Genomic DNA, 26,143 nt, shown 5'->3' with positions numbered 1-26,143 from the left:
AATGCCATCATATTTAAAACAGATTACAGTTAATGGCTGAATTCTTCTAAGATTTCTGGTGGAAAGTGTGTATCCTGCTAGTAACTTCAGAAGAGGATTAATGTGCACTGAGAACCAAAACCCCTATTGCAAGAGCCTCTTCATTATCCCTCCATTCCTTTGTAAATTGCTCCTAACACTGCATCAGAAAAGGGAACAGAAGTTCTTTTTTTGCTATAGAAATGTCCACAGCAATAGCATATAGAACAATATCTGCAGTTTCAAAAAAGAGTGAGCGGTGCTAACCAGTGCAACACAGAAAAAGTACTGAGCAGGGCAAGGCTTGTCTGTACTGCTATGAAGCTTTTCATTTTTAAATCTTGATCATTTGACTTAATTCACTCTCTTTTAAGCAGCAACCCAGGTAAGAAACACTCCACCTTCCCCCATTACCTCCTGCAGCTTGATCTCATCTGGCTGGAGGATGCTGAGGATCCCGCTGCTCCGGATCTCGGGAAGATCCTGCCATAAATTGAACCTGGAGTTGGAGTTCCTCAGCAAACTGATTTGTGGTGGAGCTTTGCTTTCGGTTATACTTGAAGGTTCTGCTTCAGATGGGGTTTCCTCGCTGGGTGAGCTCTCCTCAGGGTCTGTCTGTGAATCCTGCAGTCGTCTGGTTTCAATCTCCTCGCGTGTAGATTTATCTCGATATTCCTGGTACAAAAGCCCTAGGAGGCAACGGGAACAGGTCTGAGAGGTCACAGCTGAGCAAAAGAGTCGAAACGTATGGTAGGAAAGGATATTTGTTTTGCATTAGTTCACCTCAGCAGAGGTGAGAGAGATCCCTCCCGTGCTGAGCGAAAAAGCCAATGACGGCATTCCTATTTCAGCCTGGAGTGGAAACTATAAATGGAAGGCCATTGCTAAATCTAAAATGCTGTCAACAATCTGCTCTCACAAAACATTTAGTAACACAGTCGGATGAATCCCTGATCAATTAGAAGACATACAAGAAGCAGTTTGTTATTTGCCAGGCTTCTAAATGTTTCTTTAAAACCTTTATTTTCTCTGCAATATTATTGTGTTACAAGTTACATAGACTGATAGGTATGTGTAAGTATGTGTCTGGAAAACTAATACTGCACACACCAAAACTACTTGAAAGGAGCAACTTGATGGCTATGATGGAAATCCTTTAAGGAGGAAATACCGAGCTGTTTTTAAGGCATTAGACAGGTAAAGCATTGGGACAACAGGCTCCAGTTACTAGTTTGTTTTGGTATTGACTTTGTGGTTGGACATGTTGCTTAATTTCCTTCTGTTTCCTTCTCAGTTTCTGTGATGACTGAAGATGCTAAATTAACATTCCAACGCTACCTGAATGCCACAGCAGTAAAGAAAAGGCTATGAATTCACACCATCTTGCGGCGCATCAATCACACGAGGTGTCTTCTGAGTTTCAATTACTCACTTCAGGAGCAGACGGAATTGCACAGAATTTGCCCCCACTCCTGATTTCAACTGACAGCACGAAAAAGGTAGGAATCCTGAAATTCCCTGGCCATCTTTAGAAGATCCTCTGTCCCTCCCAGGGCTTGCTAACTGTCCCAGTTCTCTTTCTGAGCCATCTGTAGGACCCAGAATGTTAATTGCTTAAATATAAAATGTGATTTAGAAGATAGGAAAAGACAAGAGAGCATGAGCCTGCTCTGAGTCACTCTCCTCACTTACTCAAATTGAAGGAGAGCAATTTACATTATCTCCCTTGGATTATACTGGAATTGCAAAGTGTAACATGAATGAATAAAGAGAAAAGTCCTCAACGTTAAAAAAAAAAACCAAACTCTACATACTTTGTTTGAATCATTAGGGGTTAAAATCTATCTGGTCACATGCACTCATGATATTGGATCCTAGAAGCAGATTCCATGTGTAATAAGGTGAGAGACAACTGGGCCAGGAGTTTGTCTAGGGAGGGCAGAAACGTAGATGTTCCTGCCTATCAAATCTCTGGACCAGTTTTGACGAGGCTCTGTACCAGCCATTGTGAAAACGACATCAGAAATATGCTGGGGGAAAGCACAGGCACGAGGACAGCAGTACCGCAGTCTGCGAGTGTATCCTGTTATCTGTGCTCCCTGGAAAGACACTCAACATGGGATTAAAATAGCAATAAGGGTAGCTGTGCCTAGGAAACCATACAGGCTTCTGTTAGCTTCCTACACGATAACCGAGGAGAGGAGACTTCCCCTGAAGTTTTCATGCTGCTGCTACTTATATAATTTCCCTCTGCATCAACTAGGCTTCTGTGGCTTTCCTAAGCATTTCTGCCTGTTATTCAGCATCAGTGAGGGTGCTGAGCATGTGGTGGGGTGGAAAGGCTCCTTCAGGAATGCAGCGGAGAGCCTGCTGAACTGGAGCTGTGGTACTGAGCTCTAAGCTCAGCCTGTGCTCGAAGGCTCTGGTGCAGAAGGGCACTGGGTACTTGCTGCCCCACCGAACTGCACAGCAGAGAGTAGGACAGGCTGGGAAGGAACACGCTGCAGCGGTGTGGTCAGTGCTCGACTCACGGGAAAACATGCTGGGAAACTGAAGCATAATCTACCTGTTTTACTCATATCGGACATAATTACACTTGCAGTGTCTGACTGTACAGCCATGTTGTGCTGGTGGGTCTGCCCTGCAAGTCAGAGGCAATTAAGGATATTTTGTGTAAGGGGCATTTAGTGTCCCTTGTGCAGATCTGAAGGGCAGCCCTTTAAAAAAGATCCTCAAGACAAATTTCCCCCCTTGCTTTTGAGGAAATAAAATCCAGACAATGACACTTGATTTTGTTTCCAGGTTCCCTGTCTGACCAACCAACCAGATAAGAGCTATGGAGCCTTCAGTGGCAGGCAAAGAGAAATACAGACATGGGGAGATCTGATTGACTACAGGCACCTACCACCAGAACTCGTTTGGAAATGACAGCAAGGTAACTCATTTTAAGGAGGGAGCTGAAGAGAGAATGGCTGAAGCTCTACCACAGACAGCAATATGGGGAGGAAGCAGAAGGGTGATACCAGAAGAAAGACGAAAGACAGGTAGGTGTTTATGCAGAAGAAGGGTAGGAAGAAACAAAGAGGGTTGTGCTAGCAAGGATAAAAGATATCCTTGCTATCTTGGTGTAAAAGGTCCATCCACGTGTCAGTAAAGAGGTTGCAAGGGGTAAAGCAAAGGCTTAGATGAGAGAGAGAGGGACAGAAGCCATGCAAAAGCCTGCTCTAGATGAAGCAGGAGACGGTCACGGCACAGGACGGGTGGTGTAACAGATGCAAGGTCAGGGAACAGGGTTCTGACAAGTTGAAAGGAAAGCAATAGATCTGGGAACTGACTGCAAATGTAGAAAGAAGCTGAGATCAGTGGATGAATGTGACTCAGAAGATACGATGATTTAGTAAATGCTTACATTTAGTAAGTGAACAAGTACAAAATGTCAGAGACCTGTACGAGCTCCATCCATTGCTCAATGTCCCAGCTGTCCCTACTGTGACCTGGCTAAGGTTAACCGTGTGGCCAGAGCATGGGTTTGTTGGTGTCTGTTGACTTAAGTGGTTAAGGCTGATCTTCCTAAGGGGTGTTTACATAGTTTGTACAGTACATAATAGACTTTTCCCTTTGTGTTTATTCCATTTAATTTTGCTGTCACAGTCTCCCTTCCCAGCTCTCTCAAAAACTGGGAGGGGAATTGAAAAGCTAGTTTTACTAATTGTGGAAAACGCTTGCCTTAGAGAGTTCGCAGTGCTGTTAAAGTAAATGTTATTACATTGAAAGCTACGTAAAACCTCAGGAGGTCCAGAGACGTTTTCTCTGAAATTCTCTGCTCCAGTTTCAGGCAAAAAGCCCATTAATGCTTCAAAGGCAGGAGGGGAGGGAAGGGACTCAGTGTGCCCCAGCCATTTGAAATGGCCTCTCTGTCAGGGATTAGTGCAGCATCTCTGGTTGTCAAAACCCTCTCTCCTCCATCAAGGTGCAACAGCCCTACTTGCAGTTAGACTGATGCGTGCAGAGCTATCGCACGGCTTCCCTCTGATACACGGCACATAAAAATATACATGAATGTAGCAGCTGGGTTCCTTTGAAGTCCTGCTGGTTTTAGTATTTTTATTATGCCTCTTAGCAGCACAGCCCCAGTAAAGTGACAACGCATTGACACATCTGCCTTGGGAGATTAGTACCCACACAGCCAAAATCAAATAACAGATCTGGCAACATCCATGCAAGTTGTTCACCACGTTCCTCCAGAAGGCCCCAAAATCAGCTGTTTTGTCTGAGAGATGCTGGCAGGCTGCTGTGGGTTTCACACCAGCCTCTCTCCCCAGCATTGTCCCAGTGGCATCCCAGCCGCTCTCCTCTCCCAGGGGCAGCGTGAGAAGCCTCCTCGCTCCTGCCAGGGAGATTCACTGTGCTGCTCCCAAGTTATCTATGCGATTTTCCCACGCAAAGTGCTACATTCAAGTATATTGCAGTTTCCTGATATTGAACAGCACTGTTTAAAAATGAAGCTTCTCTATAAAACCTGCTTCGGGATGCGGGTGAACTTTGCCGTTGCCCAAATCTCCCCGAGGAATGTCACAATTCAGATGTGGGAAACCAAGAAACAAGCTGTGAAGGCCCTTTCTGCATCCCACCAAAAAAAAAAAAATCAAAAATACCACAAGAGCAAAAGCATAACAGTCCTTTTCTCGACAGCCACCCCCCTAACCTCAACTCTGCCTTTATAAGGAGACCACAAATGATAAAATAACTTACTCCCCCGTTGCAAACGCTACACCCATGGCTGTTACACACGCATGTGTACAGCTCATGTCCATCAGCGCAGCCTCGGCGTTGGTGTTGACCCAGTACTTCAGTCTGACGCCTTTTCGAGTATGCAAAAACCAGCTGGCAGTAGCCTTAACGATTAACTGCTTCGTAATTACAAGAATTAATCGTTATTTAAACCTCCTGCTAGGCAGCGTGCAAACCCTAAGGACGGCAAAATACCACCGCTCCGACCGCGGTTGTGATGTTTTACACTGACAGCGAGAGGTTTCCCCAGGAGGGAGAGAGTTGGGCTCCCGCGGCGCACCCGCCCGGGGTCTGGATCTGGGTTCCGTTCGCTGAACGCTGCTGTCTGGGGGGTTTTGGGGGCGGGAGGCCGGGCGGAGGGGCCCGGCTGGGCGTAGGGGCCCGGCCCGCCGCGGCGGCACCTCTAGGGGCTGCTGTGGGGCCGCCGGCGCGGGCGCCGGGACAACGCGGCGAAGTTGGCGGGAGGGCGAGCGCGGCCGCCCGACGCCCCGCCGGGGAGCGCCGGGTCGCGGGACGGCTCCTTACCGATGTGCTCGATGAGGTTCCTCCAGGAGTCGGCCGTCATGGGCTGGGCGGCCGGCGGCGCCTCGGCGGTGGCGGCGGCGGGGCTCTCCTCAGCGGCGGCCGGGGGCTCCCTGCGGCAGGCGGAGGCACCTCAGCCGCGGCGGCGGCGGGGCGGCCCCTCGCCCCCCCCCCGCCCCCGTCACCCCCCGCCCGCCCCGCTCACCTGCCGGGCTGTCCCGCCGAGCCGTCCTGGTCGAGGGCGCAGGCGGCGCTGAGGGCGGCGGCCAGCAGCTCCATGGCCGGCGGCGGCAGGCGGCTGCCGAGCAGCTCCGGCGGCGGCAGCGGAGGCGCGGGGCTGGGGGAGCCCGGGCGGTTGCCACGGTAACGGGGGTAGGAAGGCAGCAGCCTGCGCGGGAGGGAGAGGGGAGCTGCGGCCGCCCCCGCAGCCCCCCGAGAGCCCCCGAGCCCCCAGACCCCCTCAGAGCCCCTCCTCACCCCCCTAGGCGTTACTATAGGCTCTGCCCGCCAAAACCTCCAGAGAGCCCCCTCAGAGCCTCCCCTCAGACCTCCCTCAGGCGACCCCACAGATCCTTTCCACAGAGCCCCCTCAAAATCCCCTCAGAGCCTCCCCTCGGGCTCCCACAAGCCCCTCGCAGCCCCCTCCATGTTCCCAGATCTCCTCCGAACCCCCACGGAGCTCTGCCAAGTCCCCGCGGAGCCCCCTCAGCCTTCCCCACATCCCTGCCGAGATCCCTCAGAGCCCCTTAGGGTTCCCCAACCCTGCTCCCTCAGAGAACCCTGCAGCCCTTTCAGAGCCCCCCAAACCCGACACTCGGAGCTCCCACCTGACCCCCAAGTACCCCCACAGTCCCTCGGAGCCCCTCTGCAGACCCTATCAGAGCCTCCAAAATCCTTTTTAGGCCCCCCCCCCCCCCCCACTCCTCACATTCCCCCTCCCCAAACTTCCCTCTCAGAGCCCCCGACCCCCTGCAGCCCCATGCAGGGCACCCCTGCCCGCAGAGACCTCCTCAGCCCCCCAGCTCCCCTCCAGCGCTCCAACGCAGGTCCCTCCTCCGCCGGGAGGCTGACTCCCTCCTCCCCAAAGGCCCCCCCCAAACAGGCAGCAATCCCTGCCCCAGGGGCCCCCCACCTTCACAGGCACCCCTACCTCCATCCCCCCTGCTCTCCTGCAGAGAGGCTCCTTCCTCAGCTGCAGGGAAGCTCCTTCTCCATCCCCTCCCTCCCTCCCCAGCAAGGCACCCTCCTCCAGCAAGCACCCACGCACCCCATCCCACCCCATGCACCAGCCCCTCTCCTCCACGCTGCGGGAGGGGGCTCCTGCCCTGGCACTGACCTCTCCTCCCTCAGGCCCGGGGCATAGCGCTGCCCCCCATCCCCTGCACCGCTCTGCCTGTGTGCGGCTGGCGCCGGCTTTGAGGGAGGAAAAGGGGTGGGAGAGGGGGGGTTCTCCTGAACTGCTTCCAGATCTGGTTCATATGGTGCGTTTCTTCTCCAGGAATGAAACCCTGAGATGGAGGAATGTAACTGGGAAGCTCAGCCTAATCCCTCCTGCCGGGAACTGCACCCCTGATTACCCCACAGGACTGACTGCTATCCTCCTCTCCAGGGCTTTGCACCCGCTCGGTCATTTCCCCCGTCTCCCTTTCCTTAGCGTCGTTACTTCCATAAGGATATATCGTCTCGTTTAGGCAGTAAGTATGTCAGTGCTCAATGATCTATATTTGTCTTCGTTCAGGTAATTGTATTTCCGCCTCAGGGATAAATCCTCTTGAGCGCCAGAGTAGGGTTACACCCTCGGATCCGTTCGAGAGCTTGCGGACAGGTTGGGTGCAGCTCTTCCCTACACATTCGTAACCCCCAGCAAAAAAAAATCATCATCTGCACCACATTGAAATTGAGGAGTTAACACTCAGAAAATGCTCAGCTATCCCTCGCGTTCGCTTTCTCCCTGTTGCATAAATAACTGTGTTTTTTTCTGTACGTGATAACGTAATTTATGCAACAACATAAAATCCGTGTGTTGGTCTGTACGTGTAAAATGGTTTCCTTTTCATCAGTTTCATATTGTATTTGCTAAATGATACATCAGGATAGCTTCCAGCCAGCACATGACTATACATTGAGAAAAACTCCCTCAGCTTATGTGAACTAGATCTCGATCTGGCACACCGGAGAGCTCGGTCCTTAAGTCGTTAGGAGGCAGAATGGGAGAGGAAAACAGCTGGAAATGTCGGTGGAAGGGTTTGAGGACTCAGAGAAAACTGTGAGTCTAGCCCAGGTCCAGTCCTGGACTAGGAGGTCAGAAGGACCAGACAACGGATGGGAAAAGTTAGGTGAGGGTGAAAGCTGGAGCTTGTTTTGCGCTTAGAGAGGAGGAGGAGGAGGACAGCCTGACAGCTGGGGCTGTACGGGGGGAGGTTGTCAGGGGGTGGGTGGTCAGTATGGTGTGAAAGTGGGTTATCAGCCATGAAACACCTGGGCTAGGGGGTGTGGGGAGAGAGGTGAGCGAGGGGGCAGCCAGGAAGGGATAAAGCTTCAGAGACTACCTGAAGCTCTGGCTAATGACTGATGTTTTGGTGGCTCGCTGCCAGGGCAGAGTGTTGTCAAGGGTTTTAGTAAGGGGGTGGGATGCTAAAAAGCTTCTCTCTCAGAAAAGGGGAGGGAGGACATTAACTGCACTGAGCCTCTTCGTTATCTGGAATTCTGGACGAGCAGGATGCTGTTTACTATTTTCTAAAGAGCAGGACCAGGAGCAGGGGGGAGTTTTCCGTCGTACACAAAGGGAAGGCAGTGCATAAGCTCTAATGACACTGCTGGAATGAATATGTATCTAAATGTAACTTTTGGGTGTAACTATTAAAAAATATATCTTCAGAAATATGCATTAAGAGTTTAACAGATTCTAACCCCTCCCATTGCTTCACTCCCAAGGGTTAACTCTGTTGCAAATTGAAGTTTCTTTTTAGAAAAAGAGGGGCATGGTATGAAAAATATTAAAAAATAGAAAGCATCCTTTCAGGATCCCATAACTGTCTGGTGATTTGATCCTGCCTGTCTTCCTTTTTCCTTCAGATTTTCCAAAAGAATTTTACTTTCGGTCTGAGGTGAAAACCTGAAAAATGTCACTAAAAGCAATAATGATAATAAAAATGTTGGAAGCTCTGAAGAGGTGAGAGCACCAGCTGAGAGTGAAATGCCCTCCGTGGCCACGGGAGGCCACCACTCGTGTTTTTGTGTCTCAGAGGTCTGTTCCACTGTGTAGCAATGACTAATAGTCTACTTTTCCTTCCTTTAGAACTTTTTTCTTATTTAATTGTAATTTGGTCTTTCAAAACCGTTGCTCTTTCTTCCTTTCCAGGCTTATTCTCATACTTCATGTTGACATTCAGAGAACGTCCATAAACAGAACAAGTGCCCGAGAAATACTTTTTCTCCCAAGTGAGGTGACAGAGTGTTCCCAGCGCTCTGGGATGGTAATAAAAAAATGGTATTTAGTGAGAGGGAGATATTTTTGTCCTGCAAAAATTGTCAGGGTTTTCCAAAGCTTGCTTTTCTGTTTGGGGACAAAACAGAGAGCTTTCCAAGTTTGTCATGAAAAAGGCAGGCAGGCAAACAAGCGATTCTCTCACAGCGTTCTGGTGGCTGGGATGTCCTGCTGGGTGTGGGGGATCCAGGTCGGAGTCACGGCTCTGTTATGCCCTCACACCCTACATGTTACTGCCTGTTCCAGGGCGGATCGGTCTCTCCTCCCAGAGCTACTCTGTTTTCTCTTGTTACTGGGAAAGGTGCTTGAATCTGGTGAATGCCTTATTCACCAGATACCACTTTAGGTCAGTCAGTACTGGGCTATTTCTGCTAAGCAGAATAGCTCTAACATAGCTGCCTCTTTCTTCCTCCCTACTTCCACACCTGTTAGGACTTTGTGCACAGTTTAAGCTGACCTAGCTGCTCAATTCCACTTTTCACTCGACTCCCCGAGGCAGATTTCTACCTCCACTTTTATGCCAGCACTCACGCTCATCTCCTCCTTGGTGAGCAGGTTTGGGCAGCTAAACTGGTGGAAAATGATTCATTTTTTTTTTTTTGGTAGAACTAGCTTTGTGTGTGTCTGGATTGTCTCGCTACAGGGTGAGCTCAATGCGAGTGCCAGCAGAGTGGAGGTGGCAGACATGCAGATGGATGGCAGGACCATGGCAGTGCCACCCTGGCTTATTTTACACTGCTGCAGGCTCAGGCAGAAGTCCCTGCTCCACCTAATCTTAACCATCCAAGTAGGAGTTTGGAGGAGGTTTTCTTTTATCTCTCACTGTATCAGCAACAAATTTGATCTGGAGCCTCAAAAGCTTCCCCCAAATCATCAAAAATCAGTAGAATCTCAGGATGACAAAACAGTTTTCGGTATTTCAATCTAAAATTCCCTGTCTAGTTGTAGGGGGAAGAAAGGATCTGACTGCTAGAACAACATTCATTAAACCAAATGGTTAAAAATCCCACCCCAGCACCATGCAAGTGGTGCTGCATGCCCCACGCTCTTGTTGGTGACAGAAGTCATGCAACGCCCTGACAGACCAAAGCCCAGTTTTCTCTCAGGAATTCTTAGGATCCTGAGGAATCCTGAAATGATCCAGGATTGGAAATGCTCCTCATGGCCATATGGCCACGTTCTGGTGACATGGAGCGTGACCATGGTTCAGCTCCCCGTGGGCAAAGGAGAGTGGGTTTGAGCTTGCGTACGTTCTGCAAAGAAGAGGTTCGTGTGGTTGCAGACTGTTCCCAGCTTCACTGTACTGCTGTTGGAAAAGATTTTACATGTTGGCTGACCTGGTCCACGGTTGCATTAAAAATGTGATAATTGATGTGAGTTTATAATTAGTTTATTACAATTATCTCATTGAAATTATGTTTGGGGGATGAATTTCCAATCTCGGCCTATATTTTCAGGTGCTAGTAATTTTGAAAAATGATTAATCATTTGAATTAAGATTTCTAATGTGCATCTAAACTCAAAAGCAATCCTTAGGATAAAGCTGTGCAAAGACCTTGTTTTCAAATGATGCTGAAATGCTTTTTTTTTATGTCCTCTTATAGCAGTTTTTAGAAATTAGACCTCCTCTTCCAGAAACTAAAAAGAGAAGATGCAGTCCAGCAGATCTTATTCATGAAAAATTCCCCAAACCCTTCTAGTCAGTGGGAGTTTCGCACCAAGAAAGGCCACAGGATGAGGTAAGAAGCACTGTTTTAATCTGAGCTAACCAAATTTGTGAAGTGTGAAGTTAGTAATAGATTCGAATAATGTTATACCTAGTCAAGGGTATTTTCATCCTGCAGGTTCATTCAGATCCTCTCTGTTCACGTGTGATTTTTAGCAGTGTTTTCGACAATGGGTGCGTCTGTGCAGTTTTTATTCCTGGTTTTTGGCTTTTTAGTGGGAGATAAGTGAAACGCCTCATCCCTGATATTTTTAGATCCTAAAGGCCAAGAGCATATCTGTTCTCCAGAACCTCCTCGAAATCAAAATACCTTAATTACATCTGTCGGGGCTGGCAGCCTTACCAGTAACTAAAAATGTTCAGAACTTCCTATTATGAGATCCTTACCTGTAGGTGCTCATAACCTTTTGATGCTCATGATCACCAGGGTTACATTTTTACTTACTGTCCATCTGCCATAGGCAGGTTATTTTTTATATATTAAAAACAATTAACAATTTCTTAGGCTTAGGAAAATATTATTGGATTCCTATTAAAGGAAAACGGAAAACCTGTCGTTCTGTTCTTTGAGAAGCTTTGGTTTCTGTTGAAATACAATTTGAAATCTGGGGTTTGCCAGGGCTTCGTCTTTGCCACACTTACGAAAATCCGTAGAAATTATAGGCCCTTTTCCACTCTCTGCATTACACACAAACTTTAGGCTTAAATTTTAGCATCTAAAATCCCTGAGCTGCTGCCCATGGAGAGTACATGTGCCCTGCTCAGGGCTGAGGGAAACATTTCTGATACTGCAGCTGTAAAAACTGCCTGGTCCAGTTCTAGGCACTGTGAATAAAGGCCGTTTCTGCTGTACCCTCAGTGATCCTTGGGCTGGGTCCACACAGCATGATGAGAAAACTACTTGACTGAAAAACAGAGGGAGCAAGACTCAAGTGTGGAGAGGGAGGGGTCGTCTTGTGGACCAGGAGGCTGCTATGCAGAGAGGAACTCGCCCACAACTGGGTGCTTCAGGAAATGGGGAGTTGGAAAAGGCTGTAAAATGTAGCACTGGAGTGAGGAGGAGGGGTGGGAGACTAAGACTGTATGAGGAGCCAAAGGGTGAAGAGCCTGGGGAACAGCAGGACACTGAGATATGAGCTGCAGGAGGGAAGAGATAGGAATAATGTGTCTGGGAAACAGGAGGCTGAGGAAATTGTGTGGGGAATTACAAGTTGAAGCTGATAGAAAAGGAGTGAAACAAAGAGATTGGTTGAGGACCTGACAGTCAGGATATGACCAGAAGAAGCAGATCAAATTGGGAGAGCTGGAGAGCAAAGCCTAGACCTTGCCACGTAATGAAACCATGACTGGGCTGAAAACCCTGGCAAGCAGAGACTGGGTGGAATAGGTGGGCAGGCTGGGATTGGGATCCCCATTGGCTGCATGCTGGAAGGATCCTTAATCAGAATTGTGTACGTTATTGCTTACTGTTCTGTATGATCCTGTGAAATATGAGATATTGTGACAGTAATAACAGTTTAATACCTACAGTGGCTATTTTTACTGAAAATTTATTAGTTTTTAAAAATTCTTCTCCCTGCAAATGCTCTTAGACTTTTTAAGATCCAGATTGTACAGAAAGAGGGATAGGAAAAAAATTATTTATCTATCTCTAAAAGAGCAAAAAATTGGGGTAGTGTTGAAATGTCAAGGTTTGGCCAACATGTGTTTGCACCAGCTATTCCTGACCACCACTTGCAAACTGAAGCATCATTGACAGCATGGAGAAGAGATGACTATAAGAAATTTAATTCATAAGTAGAAAGAAACCGCTCGAGTATGGTGTAGCACCTCTTGTATACAGGTCCCAGCCTCTCTAGAGGCTTTCCCAGCTTTCCTGGTTAAACCAGGCTATCAAAGCGATGCCCTCTGCTGCCCAGGACACACAGTGCTGGGCTCAGGGATGCTCACCCGGACGCACACAGGCACCCTTCAGAGGGCTGTGCTGTTTCACGTGTGTAGCGTTTCTTTCTAGTACACGTGTCTGCATGAATTCAGACGAGTTAGATTCCCTCTTGCTGCTGAAGGTGACTATTTGTATGCGCTGTTGTAGTACTGCTATTCTTTGAGCTTAGATCAAACGCAGTCAAAGGCTTTTTAGATGAGCCTCATTTCTCTGAATTGGAGGTTTCATAACCAGCCTAAAGAAATAGTTTGCTCTGCACTGGTAGACCAATGACCTCGCAGTGAGCTTTGCAACATGAAATTTCACACTGAGCTTCTCTTCCACTGTATCTAGTGGTCCATAATAAGGACATATCATTTTTGGAAGCTGACTCAGTGGGAAATGGTAGGTCAATAATACAGTCACTCTGCTAAAACATCTGTATCGTATTAGAAATGAAGAGAAGTCAGCATCCTGTTAGCTGGTGATGTAGGGTAGACACTGATTAGTGAATCTCCTTTCTATGGTTTGAAAAGACTAATTTTCTGGTCTCTGTGGGAGCTGCATTCAGCTGAGGCTGACAGCTGTGGATGGACACCCTGGCTGGATGTTTTTCTGTGATGGGTTTTTATGATTCAGTCTGCACAACGGCTGCCAGTCTGCAGCTGGAAGGACTGAGCACAGTGGGGAAGAGCAGCTTTTGTTGAGGTCAGTTCCTTCCAGGTCTTTGGCTCTGAAAAACAGAAGCTGCACTAGAAGCTCAGCACTGAAATGTTCAGGGCAAGTCAGCAGAGTTGTTGGGAAGCGGCTCGTCATGGGAGGGGTTTGGAACTTTGTACCACACAGAAGACTGGGCGGGAGCCACGCGATCTTGCAGAGAACTCTAGAGTGCTTAGGGTGAGCTGGGGATTGCATAGGAGAAAGGTCATGGGAAAAAATCATTTGGGAATAGTTAGGCATAAAAAAAAAAGCTCTTAAGTGTCTTATGGAGGGCGTATGGCAGCTTTTGGAACACCAGCAATAGTGTCTGAGGTCATCTTGTTTTCCGACATCGCTGCTCTGAGATCAATGAACTATTCTACTATTCTCAGGGCTTTGAATGACACAGATTCAAGTCACCAATAGGTTTGAAGGAGCCTATGGTGCTTTTCCTTACTCAGAGTCCTAAAGAATATATCCCATCTGAGTACAATTCAGGTAATTATTCCTTTTCCTGAGCTGTTTATTACATTCCCCAGTTGTGTTTACTTCTCGTCCTAAATGCTGTAGCATGTCTCTATGTGAAGTGACATCGCTATCTGTGAAGGACACATTTGTGTCAGACCTGCTGGTTATCTTCATGCAAGGAGAAGGGGTTGTGCCTGCCCAGCCTTAGCATTTATATAGCTGCTGTAGGATGCTGCTGGATGTGAAGAGGTGCAGCACTGATGCCCCACCTGCCCTCAGGACCATGGTGATTCCTGAGAACCCCATGGACCTTCCCAGTGCTGGTCAGAGGTGCCTGTGCTGTCCTTTCTGCTAGCTTCTGCTTTCAGAAGAACTCTTAGCTGACAGGTACCAGTTTTATTCTTATAGGGAGAGATTAAATGCATTTCTTGAGACCAGTGATAAGATGTTTTATCTGCACAACATGTTTTCCCCAAGAAGGGGGAGAATAGTGATTCCTGCAAATAATGGCAATATCCTTAGGCTCCTGCACAATGCAGATTTCTGGTGGTTCTCATACAAATTACAGCTGATCTTTTGGAGAAGGGAAGAGGAGGACATGGGCTCAGTTTGAGCTGGAACTCTGGTCTCATTCTCTGCCAAATTTCTCTGCTCAGTTGCAAGAGACGATGCCGCTCAGCAGCATTGCCTGCTTTTAGCAAACACATGACTTAGAACCTGTACTGACCTGTCAAGGTCTGTGCACAGCAGCAGCTTTGATAAAACTGACTCCCAGCACAGGCTCATTGTTTCCAGCTCCAGGGAGAATCAGAATGTGCACGTTTCAGAGCTGCCTAAGTGGCAGTGTCAGGGTGTCAGAGACTGGCAGCGATGATTATGCCGTAAGGAGAGGAAGACAGATGGGTTTGACATCGCAGCAGACTGTAACTGTCTAGTTTCATATGCTCAATTTAATGCCAAAGGGCAATCAATTTTAGCCAGGGCAATTAATTTATTGAAGTCCAACTTGACAGTTTGGCTAAAATTTTTTTACTGGAGTCCTCTCCGTAAGGAAAGGTGCCTGGAAGGGCGCTGTGCATTACACAGCTGGGCTCTGGAACTGGGACCGTGCAGTGCAGTATAGTGCATGCACCGTTACAGGGCAAGTGTTCTGCACTTTCAGCTTGATCTTCTACAGTACAAGGAGGGACTCTCTTAGTTAATACATACAAGAGATGAGGAGCTGGAGAGGGACTTTGGGAGAATACCTCACTCATATATTAGAAAAAGTAAGGCTAGGTAACTGCTCCTCTCTCTGCCTGGCTGCAGTGGCAAGGGAGCAGGGGTGAGGGTTTGTGGGATGTATGTAAATGTATGGGTTGTGGGATCAGGGCCTTTTGCTGGATCTAGATCGTTGAGGGATTTAAGCCAAAAAGGGCTACCTCCCTGAAAGCCTCTGTTCCTTATCGGTTCTTCAAAGGAAACAGCAAACAGAAAGTCAGAACACTTTAGACAACATCTTTGTAGCTACTTCCTCAGCTATAAAATCCTGTTTTCTGTGTGGAGTTGTATAACAGGCTTCAGGGGAGCCCTCTGGGAAGGCTGAGAATGGGATCACCCTTATGTTGGGATGTTCCATAAGGAAATGCTGGCAGGCTCTCCTTAGCCTCTCAACAAGCTGCTTAAGGCAGTCTGCCCACCTTGCTTACACCACTGGGTGATCCTACATCACGTTCCCCCTTTTTTCAGTCTTCCCCACTGTCGTCTTATTCCCCCTCTTCTCCTTTGCTGTCTTCTTCAAACTCGTACTGATAAGACCCTTTATACCACGATGCTAATACTATATGATACGTATCATTAAGACTGCCAACAGCACTACAAGTCAGGGTGAGCAGGCATGGATCAGTAGCTCTAGCTGTCCTTCCCAAAACAAGCTTTCCTGCTCTGACACCACTCTGCCTATACTCTTCAGCGGCGGCACGGTGAATGCCCTGCGTGTGCACCTCCTTACCTTTGGATCCATAGTTCATCTAACGTTGTCTTATCAGAGTTCACTGGAGAGGGCGATCCCTTATGAGATAAAACGTTCAGAGGCTCTTTGACGGGCTCGTTGTTTTTGAGGGAACCTGTGACATAAGAGAAAGCCAAGAGGGTGTTAAAGCAGTTGTTTTCTTAAGGGTCGTCTTTACTTTTACTGTGGGTAGTGGTTTGCTTACACCACAGGCAACAGGAAGGCCACAAAGACGGCTACGTTTTAGCTTGGATTTTCAAACAAAATTGAGGTGTCATCAGCTTGCATAGTGCAAGGTTGTACAGCCTTTGTCACAGCTGCAAATGCAATCGAGAGAAGGTGGAGGTAGAGATATGATACCAGTCCTTCCGTATGCGAGTAGCACTCTCACCACTGAAAACTGGGTCCCCACATTCGTGATTTTCAGTGCAGTGCTTCAAGCAGGAAAGGTTTAGCTGTGTGTGCCTGTGCATGCCAATATTTCGTTTCCCAAGTCAGCGCTTCGTTACTGCTCTGCTTCCAGGCACACAGTAGATGTTCAGTTTACTGGATAAATCAAGGCTAGATTTGGGTGAGACAGGAGCTTTACTTTTAATTGCTTCTCCAATTTCCCTCAGATGAACCTCTGATCCTTTCACAGGGAGCCAAACTTGTATTAAGTCCATGGCTTATTACTGCAGTACTTGGCAGGAGAGGATGCGTCTCGCTTTTCAAATGAAACCTCCTGTTGTTTGAGGCCTGTTGATAAATGGCCTTGTTGTTTTTTATCAGAAATATTTTGGTCTAAGTCATAATTCTGTTTGCATTTCAAACTGGTGACAGCGCAGGCAGGTCAGTGCTCTGACCGAAGCTGGTCTCTGACGCAGCCTTTTAATCAATACTACGGATTTTCAGAGGGAAAGGGTGAACTTGATCTCAGACTTTTAAAACTCCCCAAAACGTGCCAAGGGCTTATGAAACACTAGTTTGAGTTATTCTCTTTGCCTTTTGAATAGTTTAAACATTTTATCCTTCTGTCAGAGAAGATTGCTTAAAAAAACAAACTCTCTTTCCAGTTAAAGGAAAGCATCTATTATGTTTTACAGGTCCTAGGCTATAAGCCAAGGCTACGCTGGTGCAAAGGGTGCCTATATAAAAGCCTTTCTCTCTGCTAGATTTACGTTCTTTTACATTATTTTTCTTGTTCTCATTTCTTGAGTCTTTATTTTTCCCATTTTGTATCCTACTCATTATTTTTCCTTGTGTCTTTCCCTCCCTTTCTTCTCTCCTTCCCTCCTCCTCCCCCCCCCCAGTCTTTCCCTAAGCAAAATGAGAACAGGTTAACATTTGAGCTTGAGTCGGGCTCTTTGATAGCTGCTGTTCAAATGGGTTTGAAGTCAAGATAAAAGAGCTCACCCATCCCTTGCTTCCATGCACGTCAGCAAATGCTGTCAGAAGAAGTTCCTGCTACAAATGAGGCTGGTGAAGAAGCACCTGCTGTCCGGTGTTGGGGAGAGGGGATGGAATCAGTGGAGGAGAGGGAGAGGGCAGAAGAGCTGCTTACACAATCCTAGCTGAATTTAAAAGCTGTATCTCTGAGCTGGACTTGCTAAACTCATACTGGAGAAAGAGCTATTGCTCCTAGCCCAGGTCCTGCTATACAGACAGGAGGAAAGAAAAGCTGTTCCCAGTGTGTCCTGCTGAGCAATTGCAGATATGGAAGAAAAAGCCCTGTTTGGAACAGATCCTGTTTCAGCAGTGGTAACACAGAGAGGGGGGTGCGGGAGGGAAGCGCAGGTCAGCTTCTCTGGATGCTCTCATGAGCTGCTAAGAGAAAAGCCCTTCTTTTAGCTTGTCCTTCCTCAATGACACTGGCTAGACAGCAGGGATGTCCTCCTGTGCCGTTGTCCTGATGCCGTGACGCTGCAGATGTATGAAGAAGGTGCGTCCTGTGCTGGTCCTGCTGCGGTGGCAGGAGCAGGTAACAGGGGAGAGGGCCTCCTCAGCAGCGGTCTGGACGCTGTGACGCTCGGGGAGCAGGAGAGAGGGCGAGTCTCCTCTGTGCTGGCTCTGCAGGGAAGGCGGTGAGAGGATGGCTCTGCTCTGGTCCTGCTGCTGTACTGCCAGGGCGGAGAGCAGCTCTGCGCTGGCACAGGCGACGCTCAGTTCATCCACAAACCTCATTGACAACAGTAGCAGAATGTTAAACAGGAGCTCTTTGCTCTGCTGCTGTCTGCTCGGAAACTTGGAGAAGGGAGGGAACTTTCCTTCTGTCCATGCCCCAGGGCTGAATGGGCCTTTATACTGCTGAAATAGCGCGTCGCCCTTGGCGAGGCAGGCAGGAGACACCTCTTTTCCCGGGGACATTTCCCACAGCTCCTTTATTTTGGCCTGGAGGATGTCTGTGCTTTGTTTTCTTAGAGAACTTGCTTGTCTTTCAGGGGCTGAGGCGGTGTGCTTTACTGCTGCGTAACAGAGCAATGGCTTTCAGTGGCTCGCACAGCACTCAGACATCGGGAGTAGTGCTGTATCGTTGTGACTTGTGCAGCTAGCCAAAGTCCAGAGTCCAGGGCAGTGTTTCTGTTACATTATAATCTGAAGATAGGATAGGTATCTTCCCTGGGACTCCTTTTATTAAGGAGTTATAAAATTCAGTTTCTCTGAACACCCAGGAGACCGAGCAAAGGGCATTTTCCCTGTTTGCGGTTCCAGGTCTCTCTCATTTAGCGTGTTTAGATTGAAACCACTTCCAGTTTTTTCTTGCAGCCCTGTTTCCAGTGCTTCTGAGCGTGTTGCGATAGCTCCTTTCCTGGCTCTCTCTCCAGCTTCTCCTGTCTTTCTCTTGTTTCACTCAGACAGCTGCTCAGACAAGATGCCAGCTCACTGAAAGCCTGGCCTTGCTCTGTGGTGTTCACACAGACAAAGCCAACTCGTTCCGTTTCTGCTGAAGCCATGGCTGAGTGCATGTGTGCTCTGGAGGGTGTTTCTGTTATTTCAGCCTCCTAGTTCAAAGGGAGCTTAGGTGTTTCTCACAGCTGTCTTCAGTGCAAGGTGGCAGTGACTGCATTTTCACAGAAGTCTTGCTCTCCTCTCCTAACAGTACATTGCAATTTCCACAGGCTCAGTCCCTGAACGTGCTGCTCTGTTTTTACTGTTCCCTCTATACGCCGCTCAGCTTGCTGTGCCGTTCCTTGTGTAGATCTCACTTTGGAATGTGTCCTTTCTGTATGCTAAAGACGTTCCTACTCCCTTGACAGCATCATGTCTTTCCCTGTTTAAATTATTTCTCTCTTAGAGAGCAGAGGGGTGGCAGAGCAGAGTCCTGCATTTGTTTAGATTCTCCACCACGAAGCATGTATAATATCTGACCATTTTGCATTCCCAGGCTGAACAAAGAAGGATGGCACCCCTCTGCCAGCTGTCCCAGAGGGCAGGGCTGTTCTGGAATGTGCTGACCCCTGAGCTGCTTTCTACCTTCCCCGTCCCTTTTCTAATCTCGATTCCTATAGTTCCTAATCTCACTGCGAAAGGAAGAGGAAGCGTGGTGCTGTTTGGGTCAGGACTCACCTGCAGCATGCCCCATGTGCATTGCCTCTCTCGAAGTCTTTCTTTTCTCTCTTCTCGGCAGCCTCATGGAGCGGTAGTACCTGGAATTTCTTTGGATGGCAATGTAATGTGCGTGCGAGTCCCTCTCGTGGGTGTCTGGGTTAGCACCTTCTGACTCGTCCTCACCTTCAGAGACTGAACCTGACTCTCTCGGTACCTGCTGAGAAGTGCCCTGCCGAAGACCACCGGCGGAGGCCCTGCCCGTGGCTTCTCTCCCATGCCCATCCATGGCTTCCAGATCTTGTCTCTATGGCGACTGAGACGATGGATCAGCAGCAGAGCAACAGAAGACAGGTAGCCTCCACAACTCCATCAGCTTTGTCTGAGTTAGAACTGGAGACAGATAAACAAAACACAACAAAATAGGAAAAGAGAAGACAAAGTCCTGGTTAGTTCAGAGGCTACAGTGCATTGTCTGTGTAGGATAATGGGGACTTTCCAGGATTTTTTGTCTGAGATCATTCTGAGATCAGCACCTTACAAGCCTTATTCCAGTGTCCTGAACGTTGCTGTGACGTGCTTGTGGTTGTCCTGCCGTGACACGTGGTGGTGCTACAGATGTTACTGGGAAAATGTCTGTATTTGCTCAGCTGATGCCTACTCCCTTTTGTCACTTGTGAGCAGTAGATTACTAGTTGATTTAGAGTGGATACAGGTAATGGCCGTGTCCTTGCTCTTGAGGGTGAAAGTGTTATGGAATAGAAAGTAAAAGCTGAAGAGGAAGCTCTGTTAATCTCTCTCTTACCTGTGTACTTCTCCCTGTAACAGAAGAATTAATGCCTTTTACAGGGCTGGGTGCCTCCTAACTGTTATTGACAACACTCACTCCTGCAGTGCAGGTACTGGAGATAATGGAGAGCGTGGAGGCTTGATTTTGTTTCCCAGAGTTGCCCTCCGGTGCCAGTGTACCCCCTCAGCGACACGGGGACCTCAGCACAGCAGTCCTGCTGCTCTGCGTGTCGGTGGATGGACTATACCAGTACTCCCAAGCATTTTTAGGAGGCAAATCAGTACAACAACAAAAAACAGTTGATCCTTCAGCCTTTGCAAGACTGGGTAAAACGTGAACTGATTACTGAAATGTTCGCTGCTGGCTTTGGCTTCTTGAATTCTTACAGCTGTCAAAGCCTTTCTGAGTACATGACGTGATTTTGTGACTGATGGGGCTACAATGAATAGAAGAGATGCTGTATAGGAAACGTGAATATAAAATTGACAGTTTGCTGAGAGAAGGGCATAAAATAGTGCTATGGATTAGTCATTAGGTGCTGTTTTGAGAAGTTACATGTATCACTGGTTTGTTACATTACAGTATATCCAGTGTACAAGATACTCCAGAAGCTGAGCATCTCAGTTTTGGTCCTGGGTCTTCTGCAGTCTCTGTGAACCCATGTGTGCCACAAACCTTTTTCTTACTTGCCCCCAGGGTCACTCCAGCTGACCCTGGGACGTCAGGGACAGTTGGGACATCAGCTGGGAATACTCTGCTTTCCAAAATTTTTGAGGGCTTTATGTTTTATCCTTATAAAGGGAGTGTCACAACCTGAGATCATGAACTGGCCCAGAGTTGTTCTGCTTCCTGGCTCTACAGATGAGAGTGTCTGCTTTTTCCTCTCATAACCTGAACCACAGCATGCAGCTCGTGGCTGCTAAATTTGGATCCTGACTTCAATTCTGCCAAGACTTTTGGGCTGTTTGGAACTGGTGGTTGCTCTGGGAGTGTTTCCAGTGTTACTGGAAGTGTATAAAGGACCCGTTTGTTGGTTGTGGTGTTAGGTTTGGTTTGTAAATGACTCTGAGGTATAGAGATTCACTGAGCCTGTTTCTGTGGCTGAGTGGGACAGCAAAACAAAAACAGCTGCTGTTGGAGATGGCTTGAAAAGAAAGAAGAGGCTATTTCTTTTCCTGTGCCTTTCTTACTGTCCCAAGACTAAAGCCCCAAAGGCTTGATCCTTGCAACTGTGATGGAAGCATTTCTGTTAACTGGACCACAATTAATATTACACCTATAACACTGCCTAACCCTAAACTCTAACAATGGCTTATTTTTTATTTAGTTCTCTTCTATAAACTGTTCTATGCCTTGCTGCTCGAGGAAATGTAACAATCTCCTCTACATCAAAGTTCCTACGTGCTTCAAGTGGCCACCTCTTGTCCACGTCACTGAGACCTTTCTCTCTTTCGTGGCCTTTGCCATGCCGACGTAGTTTGCAGTGCTTAGAAAATTGCTGCTGGTGTTTTCTTGAAAAATGAGTTGAAGTTTTCACAGGAGCTGCTCACCAGGGGTGAGGGCCCTTGTTTATTGTGCTGGCTGTAGCCAATATATATATTTTTTTTTTTTTTTTACTTTCTTCAATGAAGAGTTCAAGAACAGCATGTATTTCTGAAGGCTATGCTTCCAATTCCAAATGGATACTCTAAGAAATGATTGAGAAACCATTTACTGATATGTCAATCAAATAGTCCTGGCTTTTGCAGTTGCTTTAGGTTTATTAAAAACTAGGGATGAGTTTAAAGGATACATTCAAATTTAGTATTCCATTATCCTGGTAGCAGTCAAGCTATTCAGTGACAGAGAATGATTCAAGCAGGTGGGGACCGTAACTATCCCTGTCTGAGTATTTGTAGTGCATTTTTGAAGAAGGTATTCACCTCTGACAGTCACAGGTAGGTGAGTGTCAGCACTTGAGTCAGGAGTAACTCATCCCAAGTATATTCACATGCCATCTTGAGGTCACATGTCTTGCTGCAGTGTCACCACCTACCTGAATGTGCTTTGCAGGCAACCATACTTCCCTGTAGTTCAAGAAGACCAAAGTAGCAGTCTGTAGGGAAAGAGAGAAAGATGACAACAGTAAAGCCAGCAAGTGATGCACATACAGCAGCACTAGAGGTAGGCATTTTGACTCGCACATAATTCAGCCTCCAGGAATTTGACTGTATAGAAATTTGACTTGCCAATGTGAAAAAATGGCATTTACCAGCAAATGCCATGAATTTGTACAAGAGCAGTTGAACGTGGGGATGTTAAGTCAAAATGCTAATAAAACTTGTAAAAGGGACTGAGGTTCCTAGAGCAGTGTGGACCTGGACACGTGGATGTGTGTGAGAAATGGGACCACTGCTGCTTCTGGGAGGGTGGGACTGGATGTGTTTGCAAGGCGTGTTCTGGCTGTGGATGCCAACGACTGACTGCTGGTCCCTGCTGTACAGAGAGAGTGGGCTGATGGGGATTCAAAGGGTATCAGGTGTATCAAAAGAGGAACTCCTCTTAATCAGTCAGATCTAATCAATGATAAGGATGTTTTTAGTAGCAGAAGTTGCAGCCTGAAAGCTGGGGTTGCGGCTGTGTAGACCTGCAGGTATTTCAGATGGGTTTAGCCTGGGCAGAGTTTGATCCGTGAGTCTGGAGCAGGAGGTATGTTCTAGTCCTGGCTGATCATCGCTCCCTTTTTGCTCATCTCGCGACACGCCAGGCGGGCGCAGCTGCACGAGCCGCGGCAGAGGCAGACTGTGTGGTCTGTCACTAGTGGCACTGGTAGCAGAGGGAGCTGCTGGGGGCTGGCAGCCCTGCAAAGCCAGGCTGGCTGCCTCAGCCGTTGCTGAAACAGGAGGGGTGCAAGCGGTGCTTTAGCTGCTGGGAAGAGCCACCTCCTTTCCCTGCCGGACCTGCAGCTCCGCACACCCTGACCCCTCTCTCAGCAGCAGTTTTCCAGGGCTCCAGCACAGCAGAGCAGGCAGCTGGGTCATGGCCACTTTGCTGCCCCCGGTAATTTGCCGCCCTGGGTAAAAGGCTATTTTGCTGTGCCTGGTGCTGGCCCTGAGCTGACAGCCTCTGTCTGTGGGAGGATTTCTTCCTCACACTCCCTTCCACCACCGCAAGGCGATCGTTTGCGTGGGACTTCGCTGGCTCCCTGCTCTAGGATGAGACTAGTGGCTCTGCTTGCTGGTGGATCCACTTCCTAATTCCCCTTTAACATGGGGAAGTGCCTTGTCTGCCCGAAGAGTGTTCAGTGCTGTAGTAAGAAAGGAAATACTTAAGGAACGTGTAATGATTTTGAAATGAAAAATGCTCAGTTTGCCAACGTTGTACAATGCTGTCTGGAAGGGTAATGAAGATTGCTTAATTAATGGGAGAGACAGGCTGAAATCTCCAGCTATGCAACTCAGGGGTGTTTCAAAGCAGGAAATAACAGGTATGAATACAACTTGACTGTACGGTTGTTCTATATAGGGACACACAGTCACAGAAGATGGATTGCCCTTGTCTGATTGTGTAACGTGTCCCTACCACCACCAGCGACAAGATAACAGTGTTGATGTGCCTGAGTGGCCACGCAAGGATTGTGTCCCACCAGAAGGCAGGCAGGTGCTTTCAGCACAGAGGGCACTGAACCCTTACACCGAGTTATCTAGTGGTGTGTTAGTTTTGCCATCACCTTAAATCCATCCATGACTGCACACCCCTTTAAATTGCATATAGCTCAATGGAAAGTTTTGGGGCTCAGTGCAGAAATGACTGTCTTGGCTGCAGGATCTTTATGCTGCAGAAAGGCAGAAGATCATATAATCTTGTCTTCCTTTTAATGCGCTGAAGTTGTTTCAAGTATAAGCCCTATTAACGACGCATCGGGAAGGTTTTGCACGCTGAATGGAGGGATGCACCTTTATCCTGGCTTCAGTGGGATTTTGTTTCAGTTTGTGGCCAGCCATGGTGGTCAAGGCCATTAACAGTTAAATCCAGAACAGCTGCCCCAGGCTGGCCCTCAGCTGTGTTCTGTATCATTAACAATCAAGCTCACTATAAAAGGGAGGCCTTGCTGGGGTGAGGTAGGGGCTGGTTTTGTTCTTCTTACCTCATTTTTTTTTCCCCTTGCTGCTGACGATTGCTATTCCTGGACAACCTGCTGCAACCTGTAGCTAAGTATACTTTTGTGTGTTTTGTGTTAGCATTTATATTGGTTTCTTTATTAAACCTGTTTAATTTTAACCCACAAGTCTTACTCTTTTTCCCAATTTCCTTCCTGAGTTGGGAAAGGGACATTGGGTGAGAGAAAAACTGTTATTGTTTAGCCCAAACGAAGACAACCTTTCATGTATATTTGATGAACCACATGGAGCTCTTTTAAGACAATATTGTGTCTTCAAGCCCTTGTAGTTAACATGGCTCCTTTAATATTTCTTCTTTAAATACAATCTGAAGGTACATGCAAATGCCAATTTTGCTGCATCTTAACAGTTTAATTCTAAAATGCTTTAATTATTTTGAATGTCTTGTGCAAACTGCAAACAAACCTCTGCCTCCCACCCCATCAGTCCCCCATTACATCCCTGCTCATGTATTAGGCATTGGTTTTTTTCCCCTCTTCCTCGGTTTGGAGTGGGATGTCATCTCTAAACTATTTCACTCTGCATCATAATGAGGGGAAAACAGCTCTGTCGGGATGGGGCAGAGTCCAGCATCCAGCAGCAGCCCTTACTCATCAGGTGCCCGTCCCTTAAGGAGTGCCGGGCGCGGGTGGACCCCGCTGCAGGCGCTGGGGCTCCGCACAGGCTCGAGCCTGCGTTTGCATCGCGAGATATTTCTGTCTGAGTCGGGGGAATAGTAACACGCACAGACTCAGCCCTAGGCTCTGGCAGATTTAGCTCTCAGCAGATGTAGCTGTGAATTCATTTAGCCTCATCAGTGGTTTAAGCTGGCGCACAGACTTTAAGCCGGTGTAAGTGAGGCCTGCTGACGTGTCCTGTTGAGCCACCCCTGCTACAGCAGGACTAACTTCCAGGAGAAGGATGCGCAGGCAGCTGGGCATGGTAACACCTCAACCTGAAGCCCTCAGGGCCCTGAGCTGCCTGGCTATACCTGTATTTATGTTTTCGTTGTTACTGGTTGGGATAACCCCCGTTGGCAGTGTTAACAATCCTGACCCTTTCTTTTAGGTAGTGGCAAGAGACAGTTAAGCAGATGTCCCTGTCCAAAGCAAGGTAGGTGACATTTCACAAAGGAATTTGAACTATTTAGGTGCAAGGCCAAGGTATTATTTGATTAAGGCACAGGGGTGGAGAAAAACAGGAGGAGCATGAGAACAAACTGACCAGAAAGTGAGACACAGACCAAAGAGGTTCACAGCAGAAGCCAGAGAAAAGCAGATAGACATTTGGGGATGCTGGCTGAAAGAATGTCAAGTTGTTTGACCCCACATGTTTCCAGAAAACAAACATTTGGTACTTATTTTGTAAATAAGGTTGAATTCTATCACCAGCCCTAACAGAACCAAACTACAACCACTCCGATTTTGAGATAGTCTTTCAGGTGAGAAAGGTAACAGAGGAGTTTTATTGCTCTGATTTAGTGATGGTACTGTATTTATAGCAAGCAAAACCAAGACAGAATTATGCAGTTCAGTACAGGCTTGTGACAACAAAACCTTTATGTCTTGCACATATGTTACAGAGAACCTATTTTAGAAATGCTTCAGAGACTAAAAATAAATACATTGGATCCATTTAATGTAGCCTCCAAAGCCATGTGCTTTAGACACTGTGAGACCAAGTGAACGAGGCTTGGAGAGAGAAAACAGTACACTTAAAATGGCTAAAAATTACTCAAATGCCCTTGCTAGGTCTAAAAATGTTTCTAGAATTAAGTGTGGCATTGTGGGACCTCCTGTGGGTAGAGGTGAGCATACCTGTGTAAACATAGACACAAAATGAGTGTCCTAGAAATGGTTACTTACACGTAACAGAAGAGGATACATGCCTTCACACAATTCCCTCTGCACGAGACACGGAGTATTTATAGCAGCTACTTTGTGTTAATTAACTAATATATACTTAATGAATAACACTAAATACCTGCGTATTTTTCTGCTGCCAGCATGATTTATCTTTTTGACTGTTTACTGATTCTTTATGATTAAAAAATAATTATTAAAA

At 47.5% G+C, this 26,143-nt stretch overlaps 1 protein-coding gene across 2 annotated transcripts in view; it reads right to left on the bottom strand.

The window, feature by feature from the left end:
* The window catches only part of NGEF (neuronal guanine nucleotide exchange factor), a 51,544-nt gene that overhangs the window by 21,231 nt on the left and 4,170 nt on the right, over positions 1 to 26,143 (bottom strand). For both annotated transcript variants that reach the window (XM_068420984.1, XM_068420985.1), the window contains exons 2-7: positions 21,976 to 22,035; positions 19,172 to 19,543; positions 15,626 to 15,740; positions 5,537 to 5,719; positions 5,335 to 5,444; positions 433 to 707 (exon numbers count right to left, since the gene is read on the bottom strand). In XM_068420984.1, the coding sequence (XP_068277085.1) occupies positions 433 to 707; positions 5,335 to 5,444; positions 5,537 to 5,719; positions 15,626 to 15,740; positions 19,172 to 19,439 (951 nt within the window). In that variant the 5' untranslated portion in view covers positions 19,440 to 19,543; positions 21,976 to 22,035. The remainder of the gene's footprint in view (positions 1 to 432; positions 708 to 5,334; positions 5,445 to 5,536; positions 5,720 to 15,625; positions 15,741 to 19,171; positions 19,544 to 21,975; positions 22,036 to 26,143) is intronic.

Source organism: Nyctibius grandis, chromosome 32 (genome assembly GCF_013368605.1).
Source record: "Nyctibius grandis isolate bNycGra1 chromosome 32, bNycGra1.pri, whole genome shotgun sequence".
Classification (NCBI taxonomy): Eukaryota; Metazoa; Chordata; class Aves; order Nyctibiiformes; family Nyctibiidae; genus Nyctibius; species Nyctibius grandis.
The sequence above is the reverse complement of the archived record's forward strand: the minus strand, read 5'-3'. Positions and strand labels throughout refer to the sequence as shown.